The 27974-nt window shown below is 41.3% G+C and overlaps 1 protein-coding gene across 4 annotated transcripts; it reads right to left on the bottom strand.

Moving 5' to 3' along the window:
* Positions 1 to 1772: 1772 nt before the first annotated feature.
* Positions 1773 to 27877, bottom strand: usp10 (ubiquitin specific peptidase 10). Of its 4 annotated transcripts, none has more exons than XM_076728144.1 (15): positions 27607 to 27877; positions 18883 to 18951; positions 18524 to 18569; positions 18099 to 18158; positions 14737 to 15966; positions 11701 to 11792; positions 11213 to 11322; positions 11068 to 11126; positions 10881 to 10984; positions 10339 to 10438; positions 9611 to 9791; positions 8440 to 8605; positions 7466 to 7610; positions 6495 to 6560; positions 1889 to 5940 (listed from the first exon to the last, which is right to left on the bottom strand). In XM_076728144.1, exons 1-15 carry the CDS (start codon positions 27625 to 27627, stop codon positions 5753 to 5755), a joined length of 2637 nt encoding a protein of 878 aa, XP_076584259.1. In that variant the 5' UTR covers positions 27628 to 27877; the 3' UTR covers positions 1889 to 5752. The 4 variants fall into 4 exon arrangements, with proteins under 4 accessions (XP_076584277.1, XP_076584259.1, XP_076584268.1 ...); XM_076728153.1 differs by having other exon boundaries at positions 14737 to 15963; positions 27607 to 27830; XM_076728162.1 differs by lacking the exon at positions 18099 to 18158 and having other exon boundaries at positions 1773 to 5940; positions 27607 to 27869.
* Between the last annotated feature and the right edge of the window lie 97 nt (positions 27878 to 27974).

Raw genomic sequence — 27974 nt, 5'->3', positions numbered from 1 at the left:
ACAAATATATTTAATGCTTGACCTCATCAACTTCACTGATCTCTTTAAATAACTGCTTATTCTGAATTTGATGCAGCAACACGTTTCAAACAAGTTGGGACAGGATCAAATTAATACTGGGAAAGTAGTGGAACGATCCACAGGTAAACAGGTTCACTGGTAACAGGTGAGAGTGTCATGATTGGGTATGAAAGGGGCATCCTGGAAAGGCTCAGTCGCTCAGAAGAAAGGGTGGAGAGAGGTTCACTGCTTTGTGAACACATGAATGTGTAAAGGATATTAATACATGAGCTCAGCAAGACTTCATAGAAGTGTTTGAAAATAACTGCACTCAGTTTTTGTTTTACACAGCGTCCCAACATTTTGGGAATCAGGGTTGTGAGATTCACATCAACCATTCAGTGTCTCTGTGGGCTTTATGTGAGCATCAACATTTGTATGTCAAGGAGAACGTCCATAAACATGCCTGTTTGGGCCTTTTTAGCCCCTTAACACAGTGGCTCTTGACCTTTTCTGCTTGTAACCCCTTAAAATAAACCAATACCATCTTGTGACCTCTTAGTCTGGACATGAGTTAAATACAATTCCACCAAGGAGTGACTTTTCCTTCCTGCACTGTTAAAAACTCTTGTCTTAACAGGTTAATATTTACATCTGTTGACAACAAAGCAGCAAAAATTAGAATAAAGGAAACCATATCGACGTTCAGTCATCTTGTGACCCTTGGGATTTTATTCTGGGACACCGTGTGGTGTCCTGAGCGCCGAGGTGCAAACTATTTCAACTTCAATTTGAGTGTTTTGACATCTGCATCCACCAGTTGTTAGATGAGCTGGATCTCCAGGCTCCACCGCTGCTCTTACTCATTACCGAGCTGTGGTGACTGCTTGGTTAAGTGCAGGGCTTTAACGGCTGTCGCCTGTCTGTTAAAACATGAGTTACAAACAGTCATAAATCGGTGTTGGCGCAGACAGCCACACAGATGTGACATGGCCCCACTGTTCTCATCTCCCGCTGCATGTGGTTTGGCTTTCTTGCCCAAGAGAGTACTCAACTTTGGGTTACTCATCTCCACTCTGAACAATTATTTTCATCTGTGGCAATTCAATCATCTAAACGGCACAATAACAGGCTGATATTAGAGACATAACACGTACTACTTGTCCCATGTTGTTGCTCTTCGTTCTGTACCCCAGTGGATGCAGCAACACTGCGACCGTTCAAATTACTGGCTTGTGTTGAAAAACAGGGCCTATATACATTTTCAACAAACCACTCAAAGCCTTAAAAAGGCCCAACACACACCATCATCCCTCCAGGCTGAGGGAGACACTTGCGAGTATAGGTGGTCTATCAGTGGGTGTCCAAACATGTAATTTGGCCTTCAGGCTGCGGGTCTATATAAAAAAGAAGTTCTTGTAGCTGCCTTCTGACATTAACAAGGAAAATACTACGCTTGATTGTAAGTCTGAGAGCAAAGCCACATTTCAGTGGATGGCCGGGCTATAGTAAGGAGGGAATAAATAGCAGGGAATACTAAAGGGCAGAAAAACCTTACATGGCAAATTTTTCAATGATGGGTCTGCTTCCCATTAAAGCAAACAGAGGCGAGCTCAGCCTCAGCCCTAAAGAGAGCACTGCGGACACTGAGGCAGCCAGCTGGACCACAGGACGGGGAGATATAACATGCTGCAAATACTACACATAGCATATGTTGACATACAGGAACAAGAGAGCAATTAGCAGTGTGTGGTAGACCAAGACGCTGTGGATCGTTTTGTTGTTTTGGTTTATTGTGCACATTGTTCTGTAGGCCAGTCCAGAGTGTAGAGACTGCAGATGTTTTCAGGATTTACTGGATTATAAGAAAGCCAAGTAGTCTTGTGACTACACTTCATTAGCAAACTGCTTTTTGCACAATCCTTTATTTGAACAATTAACAAAATAGAATGCTGGAGGCTTAAAATTAAAAGACAGTATAGATTTTTTGTTTTTAGGTCAAGATCCCAACAATTCCCAGCAGACAATAGTGTTAGGAGCACATACTGAAAAGAGACATTATTGAAGCATTTCACCAGCACATTTCCTGACCAGCCATGAGAGACTGAGATAAAACTATACAACAGAAAGCTCAAGGTGTCCAAGTCCCGGCTCTCAGAACATTCTTCAAAAGGGGGAAAGAAAATATGCAAATCAACAAATGTCACAATTTGTGCAGAAATGGCTACAAAGTCAGAAGCACAACTGAACTATCATTAAAGTTCTACATGATGAAGATGTTCGCATGCCTCTGTGTCCTGCGTGGAATGAGCGGCGGACTGTGACGAGACACGGCGACAAGACGTCGGATGGAGAAGGCAAAATAAAGTTGGAGTATACAGGTGCATCTCAAAAAGTCTGAATCATTTTTTTGTCAGTTATCTCAGAGTGAAAACTGTATATATTGTAGACTCATCACATGAAAACTAAAATGTTTCGAGCATTTGTTGATTGTAATTTTGATAGTTACGGCTTACAGCTCAAAGAAAATAGAAAAAAACGTAGGTCAAAACTGCTCAGTGGTCAGATGAAAGTAAATTTTGCATTTCATTTGGAAATCAAGGTCCCAAGAGTGTGGAGAGAATCCAAGCTGCCTGAAGTCCAGAGCGAAGCGTCCAGTCAGTGATGATTTGGGTGTCATGTGATCTGCTGGTGTCAATGCAGCCATCTACCCGGAGACTTCAGAGCCTTTTCCAGCAGGACACCTGCCCACAATGCCAAAACTACTCAGAGCTGGTTTGCTGACCATGGTATTACTGTGTTTGACTGGCCGGCCACCTCATCTGACCTGAACCCTACAGAGAACCTATCGGATGTTGTCAAGAGGAAGATGAGAGAAGCTGCAATGCAGATGAGCTGAAGGCCGCGGTCAAAGCAACCTGGGCTTCCATAACACCTCCGCAGTGCCACAGGCTGACCGGCTCCACGCCACACCGCACTGATGCAGTAATTCGTGCAAAAGGAGCCTGGACCAAGTATTGAGGGCATAAAAGAACATACTTTACAAAAGTCTATAAATCTTTTTTTAAATTGATCTTATGAAATATTTTGAGATGGATTTTTGATTTTCATGAGCTGTAAGCCACAATTATCAAAATGAAAACAAAAAAAGGCTTGAAATATTTCAGTTCATGAGTGATAAATATAAAATATATGAAAGTTTCACTGTTTGAACTTTTCCATGATATTCAAATTTTTTGAGATGCACTTGTACACTGAGGGGAAGGCAGTCAGGGCTGTATAATGTGTAATGTTGTCCTTTGGTTTACCTGGGAAAGGTTCCTGACTTTGAAACCCACAAGAAAAAGTCAATTGTGCACCACACCATGAGGTTATGTCACATAGAAGCTAAAAATAATTTACATCTCATGTGAAACTGTCATTTTGATAAAAATGTGACTTAATTTGAATTTCATATTGAAGACTGAACCTAAACTTTGTGAACTTGCACTCAAGTACTGGATGTGACACGGGACGTGTTAGATTGAGCTAAATGCTTGCGCTGCTATTAAAGTACAGGAAAACTGTTTCTACACTGCAACATGTCTTTGATCTGAAGCAGGAAAATGTGGGACCACCATCTTCCTGCCTGTGTACCTTGTTTTGACTGATGGACAACTACGTGTGAGGAAGTGACGTCTGTTAATTCATGTGGAAATACTTGCATTTTGTAAAGTGTTAATACTGAGATTTGGATACTGGTGGTCGGAATGAAATGGGTCTTGTGCAAAAAAGGGGAAAAAAAAAAAAACTAATTCCGAAAAGAGAAAATGACAAAATGGAAATAAATATCAAGCAAAGAACTAGTTAAATTTTATTCATTGTTGTGCTTTAGGCTGTGTAATTTCTTTTCAAACACCAATTCAAATGCAAGCATATTTTTCTGAAGGGAGCGAGAGCATGGGGACATCCAATAAATGATCGATGACAAAAAAGAAAACAAAAAGAACAAAAACAAAAAACAAAACTAAGATCGTTTAGTAACTCAAACAAAAATCATCACAATCAATGAATGATCCAAAAAAATCAACATCTTCAACAAAAGCAAACGCTCTCTCCTTTTGTGCACGTGACCGGGGTCTTTATGCAGAGCTTAGCACAGATGTAGTCCCACTTCCCCTCGACGCTCACACTCCCTCCACTAGGAGGAAATGCTGAGCCACAAAAGAGTAAATACATAGGTGTCAGGTACATTCCCCTAACTCTTCACAGACATTAGACTTGCTGTTGGCGCCTGATTAGGGTTAGACTTGTACACTGAGTGGAAAAACATCACACACTGAACCTAAGGCAGCCCCCGCTTTCTGCTGAGCTGGGGGGTAAGAGGGGTGGTGTGGCTCAAAACTACACTGATAAGCCACCTATACACAGGTGGAACCTTTAGACAAGTAAAGACAAGGAAAAAAAAAAAAAAAAAAAAGAATGGATAGAGAAGGAAATGTACAAAGTAAACAAGGGCAGGTTTTGCAGTGGAATCTGTCTTGATTGGTTGCCATCTCTCCAGTGCAAGAACTGAGTTGAAAAACTAGCGCAGTCCTTTCGGACCCCGACGAGCTTTCCCTCAGCTAGATTTTTATATTTTTAGTTGTTTTTTTTTTTTAACATTTTAATCTAAATATTTGCAAAAGATGCATTTGCCTGTCATACTGTAATCAATCAGTTTATACTCTGTGCACAGAAGCTTATTTTGTTATTAAATTCTAAAGCGCATTAATATTGTTGTTTTTTTTTTTAGATAGTCTCTCTAAATCTAAACCCAGATACCATAACAAGGATCTCTCAAACAAGGAAGCTGTTCACTTCTCATTCAGTGTACCATCTATCGTTTCTTTCCCCTGTTTTTGATGGCTCAAGTTGTACCTAGAGTTTAAAGCATCATAAAAGTGAGGAAATGGAGGAGGAGGAGGAGTTGGTGGCGGAGAAGACGACGATGTGGCCTTGGGAGGAGAGACTCATGATAATGCTGGTGCTGGGCCTTTTCAATGCACTAGGGCAACTTCAAATAGGCTTTTAAATTGCTGCAAATTCATTAGGCCAACAGTTCTCCCTTTACTAAAAGGCAAACGATGATATTTCTGGGTTATTTCCTTAAAAAGGTCATTCAAACGAGAGAAATCACCCCCGCAGTCCACTTGCAGCCTGTGGTAGATAGTTCTTCCTGTGTGCGAGTCCGCTGTTTGCCACCTGAGCTGAGCTGTGGGCTCAGCCAGAGGTGAGTCTCAGGTCCTAACCTGTAACCCCAACCCCACCTCCGTCTATTCAACAGTCCTTCCTTGTTGCTTTAAAAGTTAAAAAAAAAAAAAAAAAAGACAGAAAAAAAAAAAAAAAGAAACAACAGCAGTGGTGCACAGAGAAGAGAGAGCAGTCACAGGGAAATCTTCGTGAATGCAGCTTGTTTCTCTTCTTCCAAAAAGAAATAAGAGACAAGGAAAAGCTGGTTCTCAGGAAAGCGGGGACAGGAGGGAAGAAGAGGAAAATCTTGCAAGAGAACAAGTTGGGCAGTGTTCCTGTTCATTAGTTTGGTGTGTGTGTTCGTGTTGTGTGTAGATGTACTGTAATGTCAACAAGTGCATTTTGAGCATGTGTGGTTTTGTGTGCGTTTTGTGAATATATTCGGGTATTCTTGCGTGTGTGTTGGGATGTGTGTTGGGGTGTGTGTGTGTGTGTGTGTGTGTGTGTGTGTGTGTGTGTGTGAGAGAGTGTGTGTGTGTGTCTACAGCAGGTCGACGCGGCGGTAGTACAGCAGGTAAGCGGTGCGCTCTGCAGTCTGCTTCACCACCTGGTACTGGTTGATGACCTTCACTGTCTGGTCGTCAATGCGCAGCCAGCCGTTAAGACCAATGTGGAAGACATCCGTGGTGTAATGACCGCCTGTCGCGCTGTTCCCATGGTGATAGACAACTGGTTAAGTTGAGAGACACGGGGAAAAGACATTAGAGAAATGGGATATTTTATCTAAAGTCATTACTCCTCCGTGACTTCAGACCTGGGCACTGTAGTGTCAGCAGCCTGAAGGTTGACCCACAGAGCTAAAATCATAGATGCCACCTTATCTATACTAACATATTCTGTTAATGACTTGAACTCACTGATCTCAGACGTGGGACTGAAAGAGGGATACACAGTAACTCAATCCAAATTAATCACAGTTCATTATAATAACCTTTAGTTTGGGCGTTCTTGTTTGGTGTATTTAGCACATTTTCCTCAATGTCTGATTAATTACAAACGGTTTCCACTCCAGCTGAGTGAAGCAATGCCTGGAAAACTTAGTAAAACAAGCACGTATTCCAAAATGTTCTAATCATCGATTATGATCCCAGAGTACTTCCTGATGTCACTTGGTGAATTAATAATTCCCACATTGGCAATATGATACAAAAACAACACTGCAACCTTTTGCAGCTGATGTGACAATATGACTGAAGTACATGCACAGCAAAACACAAACGCACCTGCAAAGAGCCTGTAAGTTCTTTGGCCTTTCACAATTTTGCTCCGCACTCCAGAGGACAAGAGATCTGAAAGGAAAACCACTGATCAGACCAAGAAGTTCACTGCTGTCATTATAATCAAACACAGAATGTGTTGCAGCATATTGTGCTGGTGGCCTGTAAAGATTTACACAGCAGAAAATTCAACAGACGTGAATTTTGCCTTCATGCTGAGGTGGGGTCGTCAAGGAGGAGCCTGAAGGTTCAAGACTGTTTCTTTTAAAAGCTTTTATGAAGTGAGGAAGTCCAAACGCAGCAATCTGAGAGGTTAATGTTCAAAAACTGCAACTACCACCTACACTTGAGTTGCATTCTCTTTGAGATGTTACTAATTCATGTTATATCATTTTGAGTAGGGCTCAGAAAAAATGCAATTTCATTTTAATATCAGTTTTTTGTACAAAATGGTGAAAAAAAAACTCACAGTAACATCGTCTTACTGATTCCCTCTGAAGCCGAATCCTCCCCGGAGGTCTACAGCTATCTCACTTTAGCTACGCATGATGATGTTTTTGCAACCTGATCTGATCGCTGCATAATGTGTTACTTTCATGAGTCACGGCCACACTGAGCAGATCACCCCTCTTGAGAAAGACCACTCGGGCTGTCAGAATATCAAAAGGATTAGTCTTTCTCTGGGGAAGAGTCTTTTTCAGTCTGTAAATCATATTGACACTTGAGGTCAAATTTGGCCAACTTGTGGAATTAATTATCTACAGCTAAAATTGAGAAGCCTGTTTATGCCTGTTTGATAACTTTGTCCCCCAGCGAGGCAAAAATACATGATATATTGTTGGCATGTGTACAAGTTTTTGCATGCATCATGTTGAATTTTACAACAGTGAAATTTGGAGTTTATGAATTTCTGAAGTGTTGAGAACAGTGTTAATGTTTGCACTGCAGGCGTCCAGGAGGGTAGCTGGTTTCCATACCTTTGCTGATTTCCAGGTCAACGGGGTAATCAATGTTCTTGGTCAGTTTCTGGCAGCCTCCAGTCTTTTCAAAAACAAATCTCTTGAGATGGAGCACCAGCACAGGGGGCAGCTCCTCCAGAGTCACCCGCCGACTGATCTCAATCTGAAAAGCAGGACAACAAAGATGAGACGAGCAGTCAGAGAACGCAGCGTGATGGTAATAAAATACTACTCGAGAAAAACAAAGTTACATCAAAAGACTTGAGAGTTTATTTGGAACTGCAGACTTAAGATAAAACTCAATAAACTTCTAAACAAAAGAGCAAAGACAAAGAGACAAGTACAAAACAACAAATAACATTTTGTTTGAAATGCAAGAGCTGGCTGAGCTCTTCAGAGCAGTGACTCGTGAATTATTACATTTTGGGGCTTTTAAAGGGTACAAAAGACAAGATCCAGGCTGTAGCCCAAAGTTAACTGTCTGTAAAATGGCACAGAGCTCAACCATAAGGTCTATCTCTTACAAAGATGCCCATTAGACAGCTGCAGAGCAGATGTTCCCAGCACCCGCTGTTCCAGCTTAATGCTCAATCACTGTTCAGTGTTCAGTTTAGTTTCAGATATTTTCTTTAGTAGATTTGACATTTTGTGTACTCAGAGCCAAAAAAACAATTAGAATATTTGTGAAGACAATTCAGAGAGTCAATGAAGATGCATGTCTGTTTACCAGGTGTAGCCAACATTATTACTGATCTATATGTCAAAACATCAGTGCATATGGCCAAGAATTGACATGTTTCTATGAAAATTAATCAGAAATCCATTTCACCACTATAAATACCTCTGCCCACCCCCAAAATGTATTTAAATGCCACCACAGTAAATAGAACTTCAACATACTTAAAGACCACAAAAGTAACCGAAAGGAGCTTTTTAGTGTAGAAATTTCATTGTGATTTGATAACATGCGACACTGACTACTTCATTCATACCTCCTGCTTGGTTTTAGAAGTGTAGCCCTGGACTGACTCTCGTGCCACCAAAGTTTCTAGAGCCTCCTGGACAGTGCGGATCTTCTCTGACTGGATGTCCAGCTGCAGGGTAAAGAAAGGCTGCAGAGTCGCCGACTCTTTAGAGTTTTGTTGATACACCACCGATCTGTGAGAGTAACAAAACAGCAAGTTAGACGTTAAAAGATACAAGAAACACCAGTCAGACATTAATGATCTTGCACCATTCAGGCAGGAAATTTTTAAATACCAAAATAATTACTCATTTCCATAACTTGCATTGCTGAGTGTAAACAATAATTGTAGAATTGCATCTGTTGCTCTTCATGATCAAACACTGGAAATATTACATGACCTGACCTTAAGTAATTATTCTGAGCATAACCTGAATGCAACACGCCTGTAATATCCTGGCTGCTCCTGATGGTTGAATGCTTCCGCTACACGACTTTAACTGGATAAAATTAATTTCCACATTGTAATTGGTTTGTGAATGGCATTGTCATTCACAAACCAATTACTCAGAACAGTGCCTAAAAACATCCATGGGTTAGTGCCAAGCTCTGCGGGCGTACACACCACACTGTCAACACACACTCCTGAATTCCAAGTTTCTCTGGTCGCATCCATTTCTGAGAAACTAATCCTTTAAGACACAGTGCGACCAGTGTAGACCAGGACTGTGCCAGACCAGAACCTCACAGAACATATTATTTAGGCGAGCTACACCCACACAAGTCCTTAACGTTCAGGTTTGTCTGAAAGTTAAAACCTTTGTTTGTAAATGTGTGCCCCATGTCTTGCTGGCGAGACTTGTGACCACGATCAGCCCACAGCGGCTGTTATTCTGAAGGACTGTGGTGCTCGATGAACTAAAGCTGGAGATGGCCGGCGGCCGACTGATTTGTGACGCCACCATTAATGGAGGTCTTAAACTTTTAGTCCGAAGATGTCTAACCACCGAGGTTAGTGGATTAACTGGGAATAGAAGCCACAACCAGCAAGAGGACAAAGCTGCGTTATGAAATTTCTAAGAATCAAAGCATGAGGCAAATCAAACATTCAAAAAAAGTTCCCAAACACAGGCCTCATTATGTTCACTGCACATAAAAACGTATTTCTGAATCATCTTCACCGCAATCTGTCAACGTACCTGATGTGCCCACCAAATATATCCGTGATGGGTGTGCGGACAAAGTCAGCTTGGCGAGTGATGGAAGTCTTGTTCTTGGGGCCAACTTGCTCCCACTCATCCTCACTGCCTTCTTCCTCCTTACCAGCGACATCTTCCTCCACGCCCGGCTGGGACTCTGGCCCGTTGGGTGTGGGAGCTTCTGTTCAAAAAATATGCAAGAAAGAACACATCAGAGGTCAAATGACCCAACTACTTCAAACAGCCTTGAAGTAAAATGAGCTCCTTGACAGGTTGCAGGAAGTTCAGACGAGACTGCGACGGCCTGATGATAGAAGTCACATTTGAAACTTGAAAGCTGAAATTTGGATTTGTGTGGCGGGGTGAACCACATCACACTCTCCACTGTTAAGAAAGCTCGGGTTTGTCAGGTCACACCTGTTCAATTGCAATGGGTTCTTTGTCAGTTCAGTAAATAACACTTTAGTGCTCCTGTTACCGAACTGGTCGATGATATTTGTAGTTTTTATTTCACTGAAAATCAACAACAATGTAGCACAAAAACCTGACAAACTTGACTGCTTCATCGTCTTTGCTGCAATTTAATTATGCAGAAAGTAAAGGAATTCACCCTTAACTTAAACAGAATAGCAATGATATGCAAAAGATGAATTCAATTAAAAATGACCTGTAACGACCTTATCTGCCTGAAGCATGCTTTTGGTATGGAAGTGGTGAAAGATGCTTACTCTCTTCCTGAGGCGAGATTAGTTTTTTCAATGCCAGCATCTCCTCGTGCAATCCATTAAGAGTGAAGCCAAGATACTCCTCCGCATCCTCTTGTCGACCCTGTGAGCGGAACACCAGGACATCAGCACCAATTAAAACACTAAGCAAGAACGCTTACCGTCAAATAAAACACTAGTGTGCGCACATCAAAGTGCATTCGGTCATTCACTGAGGTAGACAGACAGGAAAGAGCGTTTCACAAGTGAGACAGGGCGAGCGTCTGCCTCATTAAAAACCAAAAGATAAACATCTGTATCAGGTTTGAGTAATTTCATTCATTAAAACTGAATCAGACCTGAATCAGCATGTGTAACGCGCGAACTGTCTTTATTCAGGTGAGCTGTCAAATTATGAACTGAAAAATGTGCATTAAAAAAAAAAACAATGAGAACATTCCCTTCAAGCACTGTATGTTCAAGACGAGGCGTATCCAAAGAGCGTGACCATTAAAAACAACTTGTGTAAGTGAATACGAGTAAGAGCCACATCGGGCATAGCTCACCTTCTCAGAGAGACTTGACTTGATGAGAGTGAGGAGTCTATAAATGTAGGTCGGTTCAAAAGGGACACCGGGCCGAATGTCCTTGATGACCTTATCACCAACAGCTGTGCACACAAATCAACAATATCAGTGCTGCTGACAGAAAAGGAACATGTCCTAAACGTGTCTGCACTGTCGAACACCTCACCTTGCTGTTTGGCTTTAGATGGCACAGGCATGTTGTTGAACTCATTCACCAGCCTCACGCTGTAAGACAGAAAGAGCCAATGGTGACGTCTCTGAGCAAGACACATTTCAGCAGTTCCGCATCAGCTTGTACGAGTGCTACTTACAAGTTGTCCATCATGGGTGTGGAGGTGCATGGTCTCTGTGTTTCATTATGCAGAGGAATGGACTTCATCAGGTGATACATGGGAGGGCATGCGATCAGGGCCTGCAGGGTCTGAACGCTCAGAGTCAGGGAGGAAAACGGTGTGTAGGGAGTGTTACAAGCCGAGCTGCTTTCATAACTTACATCTGATGAAACCCCTGGTGTTTGGTAGCTGAAAAAAAACTGAGTTGAAATTGAATGTTTTGCTTTTTTTTCCAACCAACTGAAAGCACAATGTCTAAAATTTTTCAGCACTCTACATAAAACAAAAAAGGAGATCAGTCATTAACACTGGGACTTGACACCATTTATCCTTTGTGGTATTTGGTCTATCACCAATACAAGAGGTAGTGAGGCGACCCAAAGCCAAACATCTACTTGTGGTGCACAGTCCCAAAGGGTTAAAAGATTAAAGTTTCAAGTGCATCAAAAAGCAGACTGAAAGGATACAGCGTTGATATAGCACCAGTTTCCCTTGTTGATCAGTCCTCTCGGCTGCAAAGACACTGGTTTATGTATCAACTTCACATTCTCAATAAGTTCTGGGGATTCAAACAAACACAGCTTTCTTAAACAGGGAAGCCCGTACAACTCCAACAAACAACGAACACCCCGGTCAGCATGATTTCAGTCATGATGACGAAAAGGTGAACATAATAGCAGATCACTGGTGGGTTTTCATTTTCACAAAACAAATGTTCCTTCTTCCATTCCCGCCTCTTGTGACAACGGCACAAGAAACTGTCCGAACAGGAGCAGGGATTCGCTGTACCACGCCTAGGAAGGGAGACTGCCATTCAAAAACACAGCTCCCATGGTAACGTGGGCAATTTTACACAACTGATTTATGAAAACATCATTAATTGTCTCTGTAGCTGTGACTACAAGACCAAGAATGACATATTAGATAACACAAATACATCATTAGCACATTCAGCCTTGCACATCCTTCCTGTATTGACAAGCATGTATTGAACTATTGCTTTATAAAGAAATGCATTATCAGAACAAACCATTCACTGAGCTCCTTTTACTCTGGAACCACCTGTTCTAAACTGACCCATTTCTCTTCCATTAATGTTATGTAGCTCTGTTAATTATAACCCACTTATCATGCCGGTGCTTGAAGTTTTGTGAAACATATCCTTAGGTAATGCGGTTTTAGAGCAAAGAAGAAAAAAGCATCAAGTATTCAAACCCAAAAGTGCCAGTGGGTCGTGCTCACCCACAAAGACTTTAATCACTTCTCTTGGAGGAGGAAGGTGCAGCATACTGATACTACAGACTGTGTTAGGAAATTCAACTTGAGTGCCGCATTGTGGAGTGCTGTGCGAACTTAAGAGAGCGGCTCTTTTTCAAACAAGTGTTTACTGAGCATATTATTTTGTTATTTAATAGTCGACTTCAGATCTGCTTATGGTCTCCGTTTGAAATTCTACACACCTGTGACCATCTTCCAACTGTGCCACACACACTGATATGCAAATATTCAGGTAGCTTACATGTAAAAGACAAAAGCCAATGTTTACGCCAGTGCTGGGGCTTATTGCAGGTTTAAGCAAAGTTTTTCTCATTTCATTCAATCCAATCAGTTGTATAGACTATACAAACAGCTGGTTTGTGGCTCTGCGCTGGTGTATTTCTAAGCACATGAAGCTCTGTGATGCTTAACACTGGAGCAGACTAAACACTACCAAATGAAGACATTCAAGTAAAAACTGTACGATCTTAAGTGTTCAGCACTCACAACAGAGAGGACAAATTTCCATCTGCCTGTAATGGCATCGTCAATAACAGTCTATTGTCTCAGAGTGTTGTACCGTTCTCCCACAGAAAACACAAAGAGAGAAGAAGTCAATACGACCTACTGGCACTTTTCAGTATATGTGATGCCAGTAGTTCTAGTGTTTTAAGGAACTGGTAATAACTGATTGCTATCAAGCTAAGGAACTATGTTCTGCAGCGAAAACACATACAGCCACAAGGTTTTCTTGTTCATAAGCACAACCACATTGTGAATGTAAAATGAAAACTATGCGTCTCAAATTACGTCTGATAAGTGCCGGGCACCATAGAAGAGAGACCGCATGCTGCAAATGTGCACTTTCGAGTGATCGTGATTGTGTTTAAAGTGGAACTCAACACCAAAGTCGAGCAGAGGGAACGGAGCTCTCTGGTATGTTTCCATACCCGATGAGAGACCAACTATACAGCAGCCCAAACATGTGTACATACATGCAGCATAATCAGATAATCTAAATACACAAATCTCAAATACTGCACACTGCTTTGAAGAAACAAGAGTCTCATTGCTGGAGACAAAACTTGTAAAAAACACTTTTCATCATGACTTGGCATTCCAAAACACTAAGCACCTTATATCTGTTTGCAGGCTCTTAAATAAATGACAGCCAGCGTGATCTCTCACTAAACTGTGTTGTTTGTGTCTTCACTTCATCTGATCCTTTTCCACATGAAGCCAAACCACAACTTCTGGCCACAGCTTCTTCTCTTCAATTTTCCAGCCTGATCTGATCGATGTGATGTGATGTGATTTTCTCCTCTTTTGGCCAAAATGATGTAGTTTCACTTGAGTGAGTACTGAGGCTCTGACTCTGCAGGCTTACTCTTTCTTTAAACAGTAAATGTTTCAGGCTATCATGTCCCAAAGAACCAGGTATTCACAGGGGGATTGTGTCTCCCCTTCTTGTAGTTAAACATCTGAACGGCGAAATTAGATTGAAATTGCAGCTATAAAGGGGAAGGTTTGGCTTTTCATGAGTGCAAAGAAAACATATTTCATGGCCTCTATAAGGCATGCTGAAATAACGGTCCAACAACCTCTTGTCCCGCTTTAAACATTACACTTAAAGGGAGCACTCAGGTATACTGTGGAAAGAAAGATGCCCCTGTAAGATCATGATAGAATCCCGACATCATTTGAGGAAAAAGAAGTCATGCACCTGTACAATAGCTTTCCTTTCTTCACAAGATGTGAGCCTTGTTGGGTATTTCCAGCCTACTTATAATGCCTTTGGGCAATGACATAAAGTGGGCTTCTAAAACGTGACTAATGACTTCATATTTGACAGCTATTCTGGATGTAGTACCACCATCTAGTGTTCATTTCTTGAATTTCTTGAGCGTGAAAGCAGCATGCATGTAACATTTCCCTGCAGAAAGGTGTTATTGAGCAATCTGAGCAGCTTAAACTGAATATGTACATATAAGATTATCAGCAGCAGATAATGAAATCTGTTCACTCACCAAGTCTACTCTTCTAACACATCAAATGTTAAAAAGCTGACACTCACAACACAGGAATACAAGGAGTGGGAACAGTACAATTGTTTCAACATTGCCACCAAGTGGAGGGGGTGTGAATTTCGCAGCAATGCACATTTCAGCAGCAAAACACTAAGCTGAAAAACATGCATGATGGGCTATTTACAAAGATGTGCGCATATGAGCGTCTTCATATAATACCTGCAAGCTTAGGGGCCATAGGATCCTCTGATACGTGGACAGGGCCATCTTTAACCTCCCCAGCTTTCTCAGGCTGCTCTGGCTCTGCAAGGGAGGGAGGCACAACTTCCACAACATTCTTTACCTCCACAAAGGCCTGAGGGCCCCCAGGCAGAGGCTTGGAGTTGTGGAAGAGGCTAGCCCAAGATTTGGGGAGGTTGGCAGTAGGTGCAGCTGGAATCACAGGCGAATGGGCCTGCTCTGTCACTACCGGCTGGGCAGCAGAGTCTAGGGAGACCTGCTGAGCCTGCTCCCCATTCTCACAGTCTTCTTTGTGGCCATCTGCACTGACAGGAGTCTCAGGCTCCGCTAGCCCATTGGCCACCCCACTGTCTGCTAACTCCCTTCCCTCCAGTTCAGTAGTCGTAATGGAAGTGGTGACAGCGGGGGTGGCCACAGCAGCTGAAGGAGGAAGAGGTGATTTGGAGCGGGGGCTGTGTGAAGTATCTGAAAGTTTGGGGCTTTGTGGAGCCAAATGATCTGGCTGCTGATCTGCAGTCCTCGGCCCCTCTGTCATCTCTCTGCTTTGTGAAGAGGATGAAGAGGAGGAAGTTGCATTGTTGCCATCTGATAACGAGGCAGCTCCACTTGTTAAGTCCAAAGAAGAGTCATCAGGGCTATCACAAGTCCTCTGATTGGCAGTGGATGTGGGGGCAAACTTGGCTGCTGCCACCGCAGCTGCTGATGCAGCTGTCGAGACAGGTCCAGGGCTGGAAAGTTCTGCCCCTGACAATGCCTTACCGTCCACATCTTCAGCAATGTGGTGTGGGCCACCTAGTGCATGTCCGTTCACCAGTGCTGTCACAGGCGTCCCGTCTGCTGCACTGCTGCTGTTGTTGCTGCAGCCAGTCGATGGGTCCAGGTAGTTGTAATATCCCGGCGGCCGCTTTTTCTTTTTCTTCCTCTCTCGCTGTCCCAGGCTGCCAGGGAGTCCATCCATGTCCTGGCAGGCCTGGTGATTGTCCAAGGCTGAGGCCTCCGAGTCGGGGCCATCCAGCGAATTGAAGTGAGTTCCATCAGGGACATCAGCTACTGGAGGAGCCGTCTGTTGGGCTTTCTGGGCCGACTGGCAGCCCAGGATGAACTCTGGAGCCTGGGGGTTGAGGGTGCTCGACACCTTGCACAAAGGATCGTTAGGCTTGGAGTCCATCACCTCGTCAACGCCGAACTCAATGCGCTGATAGTCTTCTGCTGCAGATAACAGTTAAACCAATTAGAAACACAAAACTTTATCTTCAAATATAGCCTAAATCTAAAAATCAGACACTGTTCTATTATCCTCTCTGCTACTGAGTTTGTTTCAAAATCATTTTTCTGAACAAGTATGCCATCACCCAAAGGGGGTCATGGGAGCTCTCTGACAGGATCAGACATAACAGAAAGAAAAAAAATCCTGCTGGACCTATTTTTGATTCCAACAACTACTGTTGTGTCTATAGTCAACTAAACCACATTCCTTCTGGGCTTATGTGATTCTCAGGAATGTTGCTAACAAATCCAGAAGTGAGGTGATCCAAGATTTATTTCCAATTAGGCAGAGGGAGACAATATAGTCTTGGGGCTTGTTTCTTTTCCAAACAACTTGCAGTCAGCCATCAAAAGGCCAGACTTAGAGAGCGGTAACAGAAGTGTATGTGGTCCTGAATAAATTGTTCATTGCCCTGATTTTATAACCGTTTCAGTTGAAACTATTTTAAGGTTCTGGTGCAACACCATATGAGAATCACTAGTGGACACTATAATAATGGACAACTGCTATTCGTTTTTAAAAAGACTGCAAGAACGAGGAAATTTTGTTTGAATTATATGCTTGACAGTGTATCTATACATGTGAAACGTGCACTAGAAATAAATGTAAATATAAAATATTTAAACAAAAACTGTTTTGCATAAGTCGTCAACCACATTGTGCTGTTTGGGCTCAACTGACGCCAAACCAAACTATTTAACATTCAGTACCTAGGCACTGGGGTTTTTATTGTAACTCCTCACTCTAAAAATTACATTGTAATTCCTTTAATAAAAAGGTATTCTTACAAAGACTTAATATACACAAATTAAAGTCATGAAATATAGCGTACAAGCAAAACAGAACAAGACAAACGATGGTACACTAGAAGACATAACAGGCCTACCTTACACATTCTTGTATGGCACTACCCATCTTCAAACATTACGTTTATACAACATTATTTTATAAACGGCCAGGTCCAGTTTTATAGGATTCAAAGATTTCCAACTGTGCAAAACTTAAAACTGTGATGGCAGTGTTACAGTTTAGATTTTCTGATTTGAGACCTAGACTCAAAATGTCATCAATAAACATAAATGAACTATATATATATATATAATACATACTCTTTATTTTCTGATGGCAACATCTGATCAACACAGTTATTAAAATGTGTTGCCCTTCGCTGGAAATTATTCCAAATGAAGCCATTATGTTACTAGTGCAAATATTCCGAGTTGTGAAATGAAGCTGGAGTGAAAAAGATGCATTTCAAATATCTTATAGATATATGAATTCATTCATAACTGACTGCATCAATAATGTACATCAAAATGCACCGTTTCTGAAAAACTGAGTACTTTTTATACAAGCATGTTAAAGTGTCACTAACTCCTTCCAATGTAGAACAACAACGTACACAAACAAATATATGTCATCATTACAAAACAAATGTACTTCATTGTCTCGTTAAAATCTGTTGCATGGCAGCTTCAATAGTAAATGATAATGCAGTGAGAGGCACAAAGTGAGAAGGTGAACAGGAAACATTAGTAAGTGCAAATCAGAAAAATCATCCAAGAGACTTTTATCATGACACAGCTGACTGGTCGTCCAAACAGTAAACCCTGATGTTCTGCAGGGGTTAAGTGTGAAAACAGCAGTTACCTCCTCTACTGTGATTAGATCTTCTGTTAGTGTTACTGAAATCACACTTTAGGCAGTAAAATGCATTCAGAAGTAAAACCTTAACCATGTAAGGCTAAATATGTACACGCATGTTAGCATCCACATGAGACCATCACTATGCCCTTAGTAAATAAGCTGTGATCGTTAAATCAAATGAAAATTCAATCTGACTTTAATTCAACTCTGAGCCCTGCAGTGGTGAAAATGCATTATATGCAAGAGAAGATAAGATACTTGACAGTATCTTGAGCATGCAAAGCTCTACAGATTTTACCAACAGGCAAGAGAAAGAATACAGGCGCAAGGTTTAGAAAGCCACCAGTTTTTGAAACCTGGAGTTTGAGTTTTACAGCAAACGAACAACAGCTAGTCAAGCCACAGGGTGTCAGACTCCTCAACTCACCGCAAACCTGCAGTCCCATAGACTCCATAATATAAGGTACAGCAGGAGTGCAGTAACTTCCTAAATAATCAATACAAATCAAGGTAAGGCAAATGTCAAGTGCAAACGGGTACCATTTCAAAGACAGGTGGCTGCTATTACACTTTCAGTTTGGTGGTTTGAAATTTAAAGAACGAAAATGACTGACGTATTCTTAAAATTAATGAAATGGTCAATGTCTACTAGGATTTGTAATCCATGCTAAATAATATACGTATACTGCCAAAATGCCAAAAACAATGACATGAAAAGTATCTCCCTGTCGGGCAAGTCTATCTTACATCTTTAAGACCTGCTTTGAAAAAGGGCAGGGTATTTTAATTCAAATCCATTTTCACAAGCCAAAAATATTATCTAACAAACTAGTGTACATGAAATATACATACCAGAAGACTGAGTGACGCACGGGACTTTGTCATTGAACGGAGGAAGCTGCGAGGAGACAAAAGAGGGAATTAGGAGGAAAAAAAATTGAGCTTCTGCATTTTTACCTGAACATGAAAAGGTGAGAAAATAAAAAGGAGTTATTTTTGACATGTGACAGAACTGTGGTTCAAATATGTACGCTTAATATTTAAAGACATTTGGAAACTGTAGCCTCAGTAGTGGATTGGGATCGTGTTTGTCGTAATTTCATCTATATTTCCCATGAGGCCTGTTGCTTTCTGTCAAAGTAGATTCTGCTCTTCAAACCATGCAGTAATGATTTGCTGATGTAAAAACAAACTGTAATCCGGCCCCTTACCTCAACATAACATCGTGGAGTCACAAAAAACTGATTGATCTCATCAGGGCTGAATTCCCCGAAGATGTACTGTGGGAAGAAATCAATACAGACCATTAGTTTATCAAAAAGGCAATATAAAACAAAATTTGGAAGTTTATCTTGAATTGCCTGAAAGACCAGTAAAGAAGTCATAAAACATGAGATCATGCAGTAATTTAAATGAAAGATCAAATGAAGTTGAAAGTCAAATGATTTACACGGTGAACGATAAGGCTCTCCATCTCATAACTGGAGCTTATTCAAAAGGCACAGTCTTTGAATATCTAGGTACAAGGGCTCTTATTAGTCAGCCATCACCCAGCCAAGACTGAAATGCTAGCTAGTACAAAGGTAAAGCACAACAAGAAGTGATGAGTCATGCAGTGTTGTACATAAACCGTGAACACCACCAGCTCAGATTTGTTTCCAGGCCTCTTTACTTTCAGTGCAGCAGCTTTTTGAGTTGTTAACATGGGTTAAAACAAGGTACAAGGTTCATTTATTTATCATTCGACAAAACAGGACTGTGTCACAACAAGACAGCTGAAGTCCATTTATGCTACACACAAAACAAAAATTATATAAATGGATGAATAAATAAGTCCTAAACGTTGCTGTAGTGGAGTGAGGAGGATGAAGTGAGGAGCCTCACAGCCTGAAAAGTGAAGCTGCTCTGTAGTATGTTGGCACTGCAGTGGATCAGGGTTCCCACTCTTCTCTAGAGATCATTTTCCAGGACATTTTCAGCGATGTTCTAGCTGGTCAGACAGGCAGGGATCGTGCCAAACACTTATTTGTTCCTCTCTGTGAAAGATTTTTATCTGTGAAGCATTTTGCCCGCCGACACTTCTAGACTGAACTTTACATATCTAAATGATTGATTCAAAGTCAGCCGAGTTTGCTAGGAATACTATCCCTCACCGACTCATCAGTTTATCATACTTCAGCTGCTTTGCTGGTAAAACTGAGTATCACCTTGACCATGGTAAAACACACCCACTGTGCGTCACTGTTAAAAAAAGTTGAAGTATTTCATGTCATGTTATTGTCCATTTTCCCTTAAATGTGCAGCACTGCGTTTGAAGAGACAATGCCAGCAAAGTTTGGGTTTTTTTGGTTTTTTTTTAAGCACCATTAGCCAATGTTTAACCGGAGTTTGACTCGCATACAGTTGGGCTTGCATTCACTGGGTTGACACTGGCTTCCTATTCATTATTGATTGCTGTTATTAATTCTCTAAACAATGCTCAACACATATCTGAAACCACTGTTCCAAGCCAGAGTTTAATCACAAACCGTAATCCTCTGCAGCAACATTAGCAACTGAACCAAACGTAATAACCAATCTAATATTATTTAAGTCTTTCAAAACAAGATAGAAGAAAGCAACATTAATCTAATTTCCAATGTCAGTTTTCCTCTAATTATCCATGTGCCTTCCATGACTGGAAAACTGCTGAACTTTTTCCCAGAATAGGTGGAACCCTGCGAATATTTCATGCACTTTTTCAACAGACTGAAACTAAAAGATGCAGCTGAGCCTCCTAACGAAAATGACCTTTGACTTTTGTGCACATGTCCATGTGGCATTTTTATATGCTACCAGACATATCGTGAGTGAAATAAGCAGTCAACATAATGGCTGAGCATTTCCACCTTGGAGCTTTAGTGGACAAATGACAGTCTCACAAACATCCAGGGTTTCACATGTTGCATACCTGAGGAACCAATCCCATCAACTTGCAGGGTGGGGCTATCGGGAAGTGAGGGGTATCGGAGCAGAAGCTGGGTGTGGCCATGCATTGGTATTTTTCAAGTTAATCTCATTATTTTCAAAAAAATAACAGAGATATGTTCTGTTGTCTGGTTGCCAAGTTGCAAAAGCAGAAATGGTGAGCCGTCATATATTACAAAAAGATCCATAAATCTGAGAGCCACACTGTAGCCTGGTCACAAAACTAAAACTGAAGGCCGGCGTAGCTCCATCCATTTATCCTGGGGACACAGCGAGCCAAAGAGTTGGTCAACCAGTAAGTTGATTTTTCTCGTGTTTTATCTGTTGACTGTGCCCAAACAGATCTGCAGTGTGTTAAATAACGTTAGCAAACATTAGCCTGCTAAGTTACGTGACGATTCATCTTAAATGGTGACAAGGCAGTTTATGTGGCTCTTGGGGGTGTTTTGACGAAGAAAGCTACGGCAAACGATAGTCAAGACAGTTTGTCAGGAAGCTAAGATGCGGATGAGGTTTGTGTGTTTGACAAGCAGAGTCAAAGCCGGAGGCAGGCAGCGGAGGCGTGGGTGGCGATAGAGGTGGAGGCTGCTTAGCTCCACGCACACTTCATGATGGCAAAGGTGTGTCAGCCAATGTAAGACAAGAGGGAAAAATACCTTTTACATATGTAATTTGATGAAGAGTTAAGTTTTCAGAAGTTAAATCATTGCCAGGAAAGGAGCGTCCAGCCACAGGTGGCTGACTGCTTCCACACTCAACACTGCTACATTTGTCAGATTATGAGATATTTGTTTAATTAAACTACAAACTACAGCCTCAAAAATGATCACTGAACTGAACTGACACCTCGAACGAGCTTAAAAAAAGTCACCAAACTTATTTACTCTAGAGAAACTACTGTGTTTATTTTGCAAACTGCTTGTATTCATGTGGGAATAACCTACTTTCTGACTATAATTAACTTAAATCTAGTTACTACATTTAGAAGAACTGAAGTAATTTGAGTTTCCTTTAATATCTGGCCAAGAACACAACAATACATTTTCTGGTGTACCCTGTTAACACCAGCAGGCAAACTGGTGCCTATGCCAGAGATCTGCCATGATTGAGGCATGACTGGAATTATGAAAACTATAGTACAAAATCTTCATTTATTTGTGTATCATGAGCAACTAATTGATTATTATTCAGATGAGGGAAGAGAGGTGACCTACATGCATGACAGATTACTTACCTGCTGCAAAAATAATAAATCATTTACTTGCAGGCTGTGGATCTCCTATGCTTCCCCGGCCACCATACCGATGGGCTTCAAATTAATTAACTTAAAGTAATCCAAGTCAAGTACTCATATCCATCAGGTTAACCAAAAGTTCTGCCAATAGAACTCAGAGGTGTCTGTGTGGACAACCTTAATTTTGGAGTACAAACAAGTGGATGAACATAAAATAAAAATAAATAAATCAGTGGATAGTGAGATGCAATATTGCTCAAACCATCTCCCTTTTTTATCGCATCTATTTAGTATATTGTTTATTACTGTTACCACTCAATGATCTCTGTTAATCAAAGACATGAAAAAATAATTAACAACAGTAGTTGTGCTGCACCTGTGCCGACAGGCGATCCTTCAGGGGAAACACTGCACTGTGCCACGTAAGTGTCCACATGTGCATGCAAAACACAAAGCAGTGGAGAGAAGTTGAAATGAACTCACTAGCCATGCCGTTAATCCTCTCAGTGCAACGTGAAAGGGGAGGCACAGAGAAAAGAAAGTGCAGCTCAAGCATATGTAACTCTTTGCAAATGAGGCCCCACGCGAGGGCCCACATTGCTGAAATGGCACTACAAGCGACAAACAGCCAGCCATAATCCAACGGCCTTGGGATGGCTAATACAATCACAACAGAAAGAATGTCCCTTTGCTCCTTTCTGCAGGCATGCCACACGTACCACACTAAGCTTCCCTTGCTGTTCGTTTGGACTGAGGATTACAACAAATTAGCCATCTGTATGATTTCAACACAGTTTAGTGACGACACCACTAGTGCACACACACATCGGGGCTATAGGAAGGGCCTAGCATAAAGAGCCCGGCTGGAAAAGTATTAGAATTTGATGTGTATATTTTCACATTTTAGTACCATTTACACACTTTTAGCGATACCATGTCACACAAGTTTCAATTACGACGACAGTACAGGATGCTCTGGAGATTGATTCTGGGATATAATTTAACTGCATTAATGATAATTTTAGAGATGTTTGAGCTGTTAGAGAAAATATATTCAAATGTAGGCCACTGAAAGTTATCAGTCAAATAAAAACTGTCAACAGCTTGACCAAAATACACATGAAACCCCTAAATCTGACTCTAGGGTCACAAAAAGGTCACATCTGTCCAACATGTGAAAAACTTAAAAACTTAAATCTTGACACTTGGCCCAATTCAGCAATCTTCTAAATGACACTGTTAGCAACTGAAACATAAAGCAATGAACTTGTTTTCTACATCCCCAACTGCACAACACTGTAAGACACCTCAGTGGTGTTATAGTGCACAATCAAGATAACCAGATAACTCTGAAAAGTGTTTTGCAATAACGCCAGAATTTTTGGTCACTATCAGCAATCATTAAAAGCATGACTATCCTAATACATAAATATTCCAACTTTGATTTTACTGATTAAAGGGTTGAGAATATTCTACAGCAGAAGTGCTTGTCTCTCCACATGTTTCCGATGCTGGATTAGGGGGAAGTTGCGTCCGACCATTTCTGTAACTTTATGAAACAGATGATCCGAGAAGCACACCCACTTCACGCCATGACTGGCCTGCTGTGTGTAGGTGATAAAGTATGAGCTTCTCTTTCCTGCTCTTTTTTTTTTCTTTTGATACAACACTATTTGTGCCATTTTCATGTGTACTACCAAGTGCAAGACTGTCTAAAAAAGTGCAGTGTTATCCCCACTTTTAACCAACATTACACCCCCCTCTCTTTGACAAACGGCTTTTGCACTCCATCGTCAAGTGTGGTCATTCGAATATTCGGGTATAAACACACTTGATTTTCAACGTGGTAGGACAAAGAACTTTACGAACCACATCTTTTCTAATGTAACCTGGTAATAATACCCCAAAAATCTGAATGCTGCTGACAATCTTTGCACTCGAACCATAACTGGGGATCCACGCAGCACTACAGTGTTTGTTCTCTTAAATCGGAATGCAGAGTTATTAATGGACAACTTGGCTGAGCGCAAAAATGCCGCAGCACCACTACAAATAAGGTCAGACTAGTTTTCAATGAGTCTCTGGAGCATGCCTGTGCCTGCATATTGGTGCGATGTAGTAAGAGGGTGACCTATGATTACGAAGCGTGAAATACGGAGTAGTATGACACCAGAAGAAAGGAATCAAAGTCATTTGCTGTGCTTAACGACAGGTGCTACGAGACTAAACTGCTGAGCAGTTCAACAATGTGGTCACACCTTCATTCACTGATACGGTCAGTGATAAGCCTTAAAACAACCAGCCGTTTCTTTTTAATTAATCCGAATAGTGAAAGTTGTTTGGATTCTCCAATATCTGCTACGCTTGTAAAATAAAAGCACAATATTGGAATGACAATTTCATCCCCCCAGCCACTGATATCAATCATCCTAGGGACAACTGGGGCTATTATATACAAGAAAAACTGAAACCCTTCCCCCCTTTAACTACTATACACACTGACTGAGCTTCCACTTCATTAAGAACACAAACACCTTGCGAAAACTAATACCATCTAACACAAGAGCCCTGCTATGCATTTTACTCTGTATGTTATAATGTTCAGGTCATTAAAACTGCTTGGGAGAAGTGTAGAGTCAACATTATAGTCAATTTGGAGGCTATAGTTTGTGATGCTGTTGAACTGTGTTGTGTTATGTTGAGAGCCGTTTCTAGTATTTTGTCTATTCTTGGTGACATAAATAGGTTGGCTCATAAAGGGCTCTGCTACCATTGCGTGGCATAATCAATGTTGTGTAGATCTGCAATGATTAGTGAAGCGACAGAAAATTAATCAGCAACTATTTTGATGATCCACTGCTTCCAGCTGCCTCTGTTTTTTCCTCTCTACTGATAGTGGACTGAATATCTGGATTTTGGACTGTTTGTCAGTCAAAACAAGACATTTGAAGACCTTGGACTCTGGGAGTTATCACTACTTTTAGACATTTTATAGACAAAATGGTTGACCTGTAGACTAACCAATAATGAAAACAATCATTAGTTTCAGTCCTAATTTTGCATACTGCAAGATTTCATATTCAGTAGTCAGTCATGTGCTAACATGTATGATCTTGGCATGCTAACAGATGGAATGATACCCTTTTAACAGTTAGTGTGGCATCTCAAAAGACCACTGGGAATTAACATGAGCTTAACATAAGCCCTGCTGATAATGTGCATTGGAAAAGAAGAAAATTGACCTGTAGGAAGTCAGGGAATCACAACAATGTTAGGATTCAAACCATGACGATCATGAATGCCTGCCCTGCACCAAATTTCACAGCAATTCAAGCAAAAGCTTTTGAGACATTTCAGTCTGGACTGAAGTAGCATGACTATAGTAAAGTAATGCTACTGAATTTGTAGCGATACTTCTGGTGCATTAGTGCATTTTCATTTTGTGTGCAATTGGCATGACTGGGCTGAAAACTTCAGGGAACTTTGATGATAGTGTGATTTGTTTGTGCATACAGTGTGAAGTTTTGCGAAAGTGGGTGGTGAAGATTACTATCAAACTCACTGATTTATACTTTGGCAGAATGCTGGGCTTAACTAAACAGAGACATTACAACAACACAGAGGATGTCGCAATAATAGTTTAAAGTTGCAAACACGCCATTCCTTCGGGTGATTTATTCCTTACTACAATGAACACAGCCGATGCAATTTATTCTGAAACTTCTCCATGGCTGCATTTCTAATCTCTGGAGAGTAGGAAGTATGTTCTGTACACCGTTTTGCTAATTTAATGAGTTGAGAGGAAGAAACTACAATCGCCATGTTCAGTGTCATAAATAATGAAATGTCAATGGGGGCATTTCTGACAAAAAGTTCCATGATTAACTGTCAAAACTTAACAGCCAAAGAAAACAAATGACTGCTGTCATGCTTAAGTTTAAGTGTGGCATTCAGAAGCCAGGTTTTTTTTTATTGTTTTCCTTCCATATCTACAGATGCAGAGCAGTAATAAGTATTTCCAGAATGACCTGTTTTGAAATCTTCATACTCAGAAGATATATCCCTTTTGTTGCTGGTGTATCTTGATCTGCCTCTGATTATTTGACTGCCCCACCTGTTCATCAACTTTTCTTCTGTGTTTTTTTTCACTCCACTCACCTATGTACACTTTTTTTTTTTTTAAGTAAGTTAATGTGACAACAACGCTTCCATTCATTCGCCAAGTATTTTACAGTGAGGAAACAGAAGATAAATGGCTGTGAAATGGGGCAACCAAACCAAATTAAGTAGCTGTCACAGGTTCAAACTGTTAATGTACAGACCTGTCTGTCAAAACTTAACTTTTCTATGCTATGCCATTTATACAGAATATGACAATGTGCCATCATGGTAGGATAATTCAGTATCAGTGGGTACATGTATGATCATTCATTTGAGAGGCCAAATGTTCTGTGACTGGTCGTCATACAAAACAGGAAAAAGCTTTTTTTTGAAGAAGCCCAGACGGGCATGCTCACACGCTTTCACTTTGCCGAACAGTGAGCCAATAGAAACACTGAATTTCGAGGGCAGGAAGAAGCGTGAAAGCATGCAGAATGAAGTCTTCAGTGAGGTTTCCCTTAGTATGCTCGTTAGCCATGTACCGATTCTTGAACTGTCAGCCAGAGCTTTGAACCCGGTGAAGCATGTATCCCTACTTAACCTTTTATTTAATTATGCGGATTTTTCTCTCAAGGCAAACTTTAATTCAGTAAACTACTAGAAACTTCAGGTCTTGCATGTCTCTGTATGCACAGCAAGACTTCAAAATGGGCCTTCCCACAAGATAGCTAACTTCCTCAGAAATGACACCAAACTTGCCAAGTTGCCTACAATCTCATTCACACGGACACTGGCGGTGTAACGCCACACTCGATCAGCAGTATGTAAGCTCAATTCTGTTTATTAATTATTTCCATATCAAAGAAACCTTCGCTATCAACTAGGGCCCACACTGTCGCATTTGTATTTAGCTAACCAGCTAGCGGACTGACTGCAAAGTATAACCACACCACCTGTGCATAGCTGTTAGCTTGCTTAAAGCTAAGTCAACAGCACGAAATTGTTATATCCTTGCTCAGAGCTGCTTGGAAACGGCAAATGATCACATGCAAAACACCCCACAAGATCGTTGTTATGCTTCCTAACTACCCAGAGCAAAACTAATATTCAGTTATAACCAGTTATGAAAATAGGGGCTCGGGGGAAGGCCCGTCGCAGCAGTGGGCAGGTGGGCCATGCATACACGCAGCATTTTTCTATGTCCCTTAGCACTAGGAAATAACACATGACACTTGTGGTGTCTCTCACCAAAGTGTCACTAACATCAGATTAAGCACGATTTCATGTCATTTGGCTAAACGTGGCTGTCATACCTTAAAAAACTGCAGCAAATAGTAGCGCTGTCTCATTTGAATGGAGGGACCGAGGGCCTGTTAGCTACCATGCTGGTGGTGTTTCAATGAGGCTTACGGGGGCATTAGCAAGCACTTTTTAGTACTTGCCTTTTCAATGACACGACTAACCAGGTGTTTCAAACAACAGCACTCACCTGGCCAAATTGTTACTACAGTATGGAACTATTTTAGATGAGAAAGTTGTAAAATGAGGGTCGGTCGCCAGTCTATAAATTACGTTACACGGCGTGCAGCAAGAGTTGTTTTGCAGGCTAACGTTAGCCAGCTAGCTTAGCTACCTGGTTGCTGTAAGAAGCCATGCTCCCGGTGAGATTTTCTCTCCTCCGCTGACAAGATGAAAACTCTCCCGGGAAGGTGTTGTAGGTTTGTAATGACAGTTACACAAGGTGTCCTACTTCGACGTCATTGTCATTTTTCCAACGTTGTCCTCGCAGTCGTAAGTTTTGATCCTGCTTATGCATCAGCACTTCATGCTGCTCGCCTTGCCGTCACCGCCATTTCTGTCTAGCCTCTTCCCCGCTTGCTAACCAAGGCAGCGCGCGGTCCGTTGTAGTGGTAGAGTGAGCCCAAGGAATAACGACAAATACTTCCGGTGACGGTTTACTCTAAGAATTCATAATAAAAGTCTTCATCTTTAAACTTCAAT

Source organism: Chaetodon auriga, chromosome 1 (assembly GCF_051107435.1).
Source record: "Chaetodon auriga isolate fChaAug3 chromosome 1, fChaAug3.hap1, whole genome shotgun sequence".
NCBI lineage: Eukaryota > Metazoa > Chordata > Actinopteri > Chaetodontiformes > Chaetodontidae > Chaetodon > Chaetodon auriga.
This window is presented reverse-complemented; position numbering and strand designations above follow the sequence as displayed.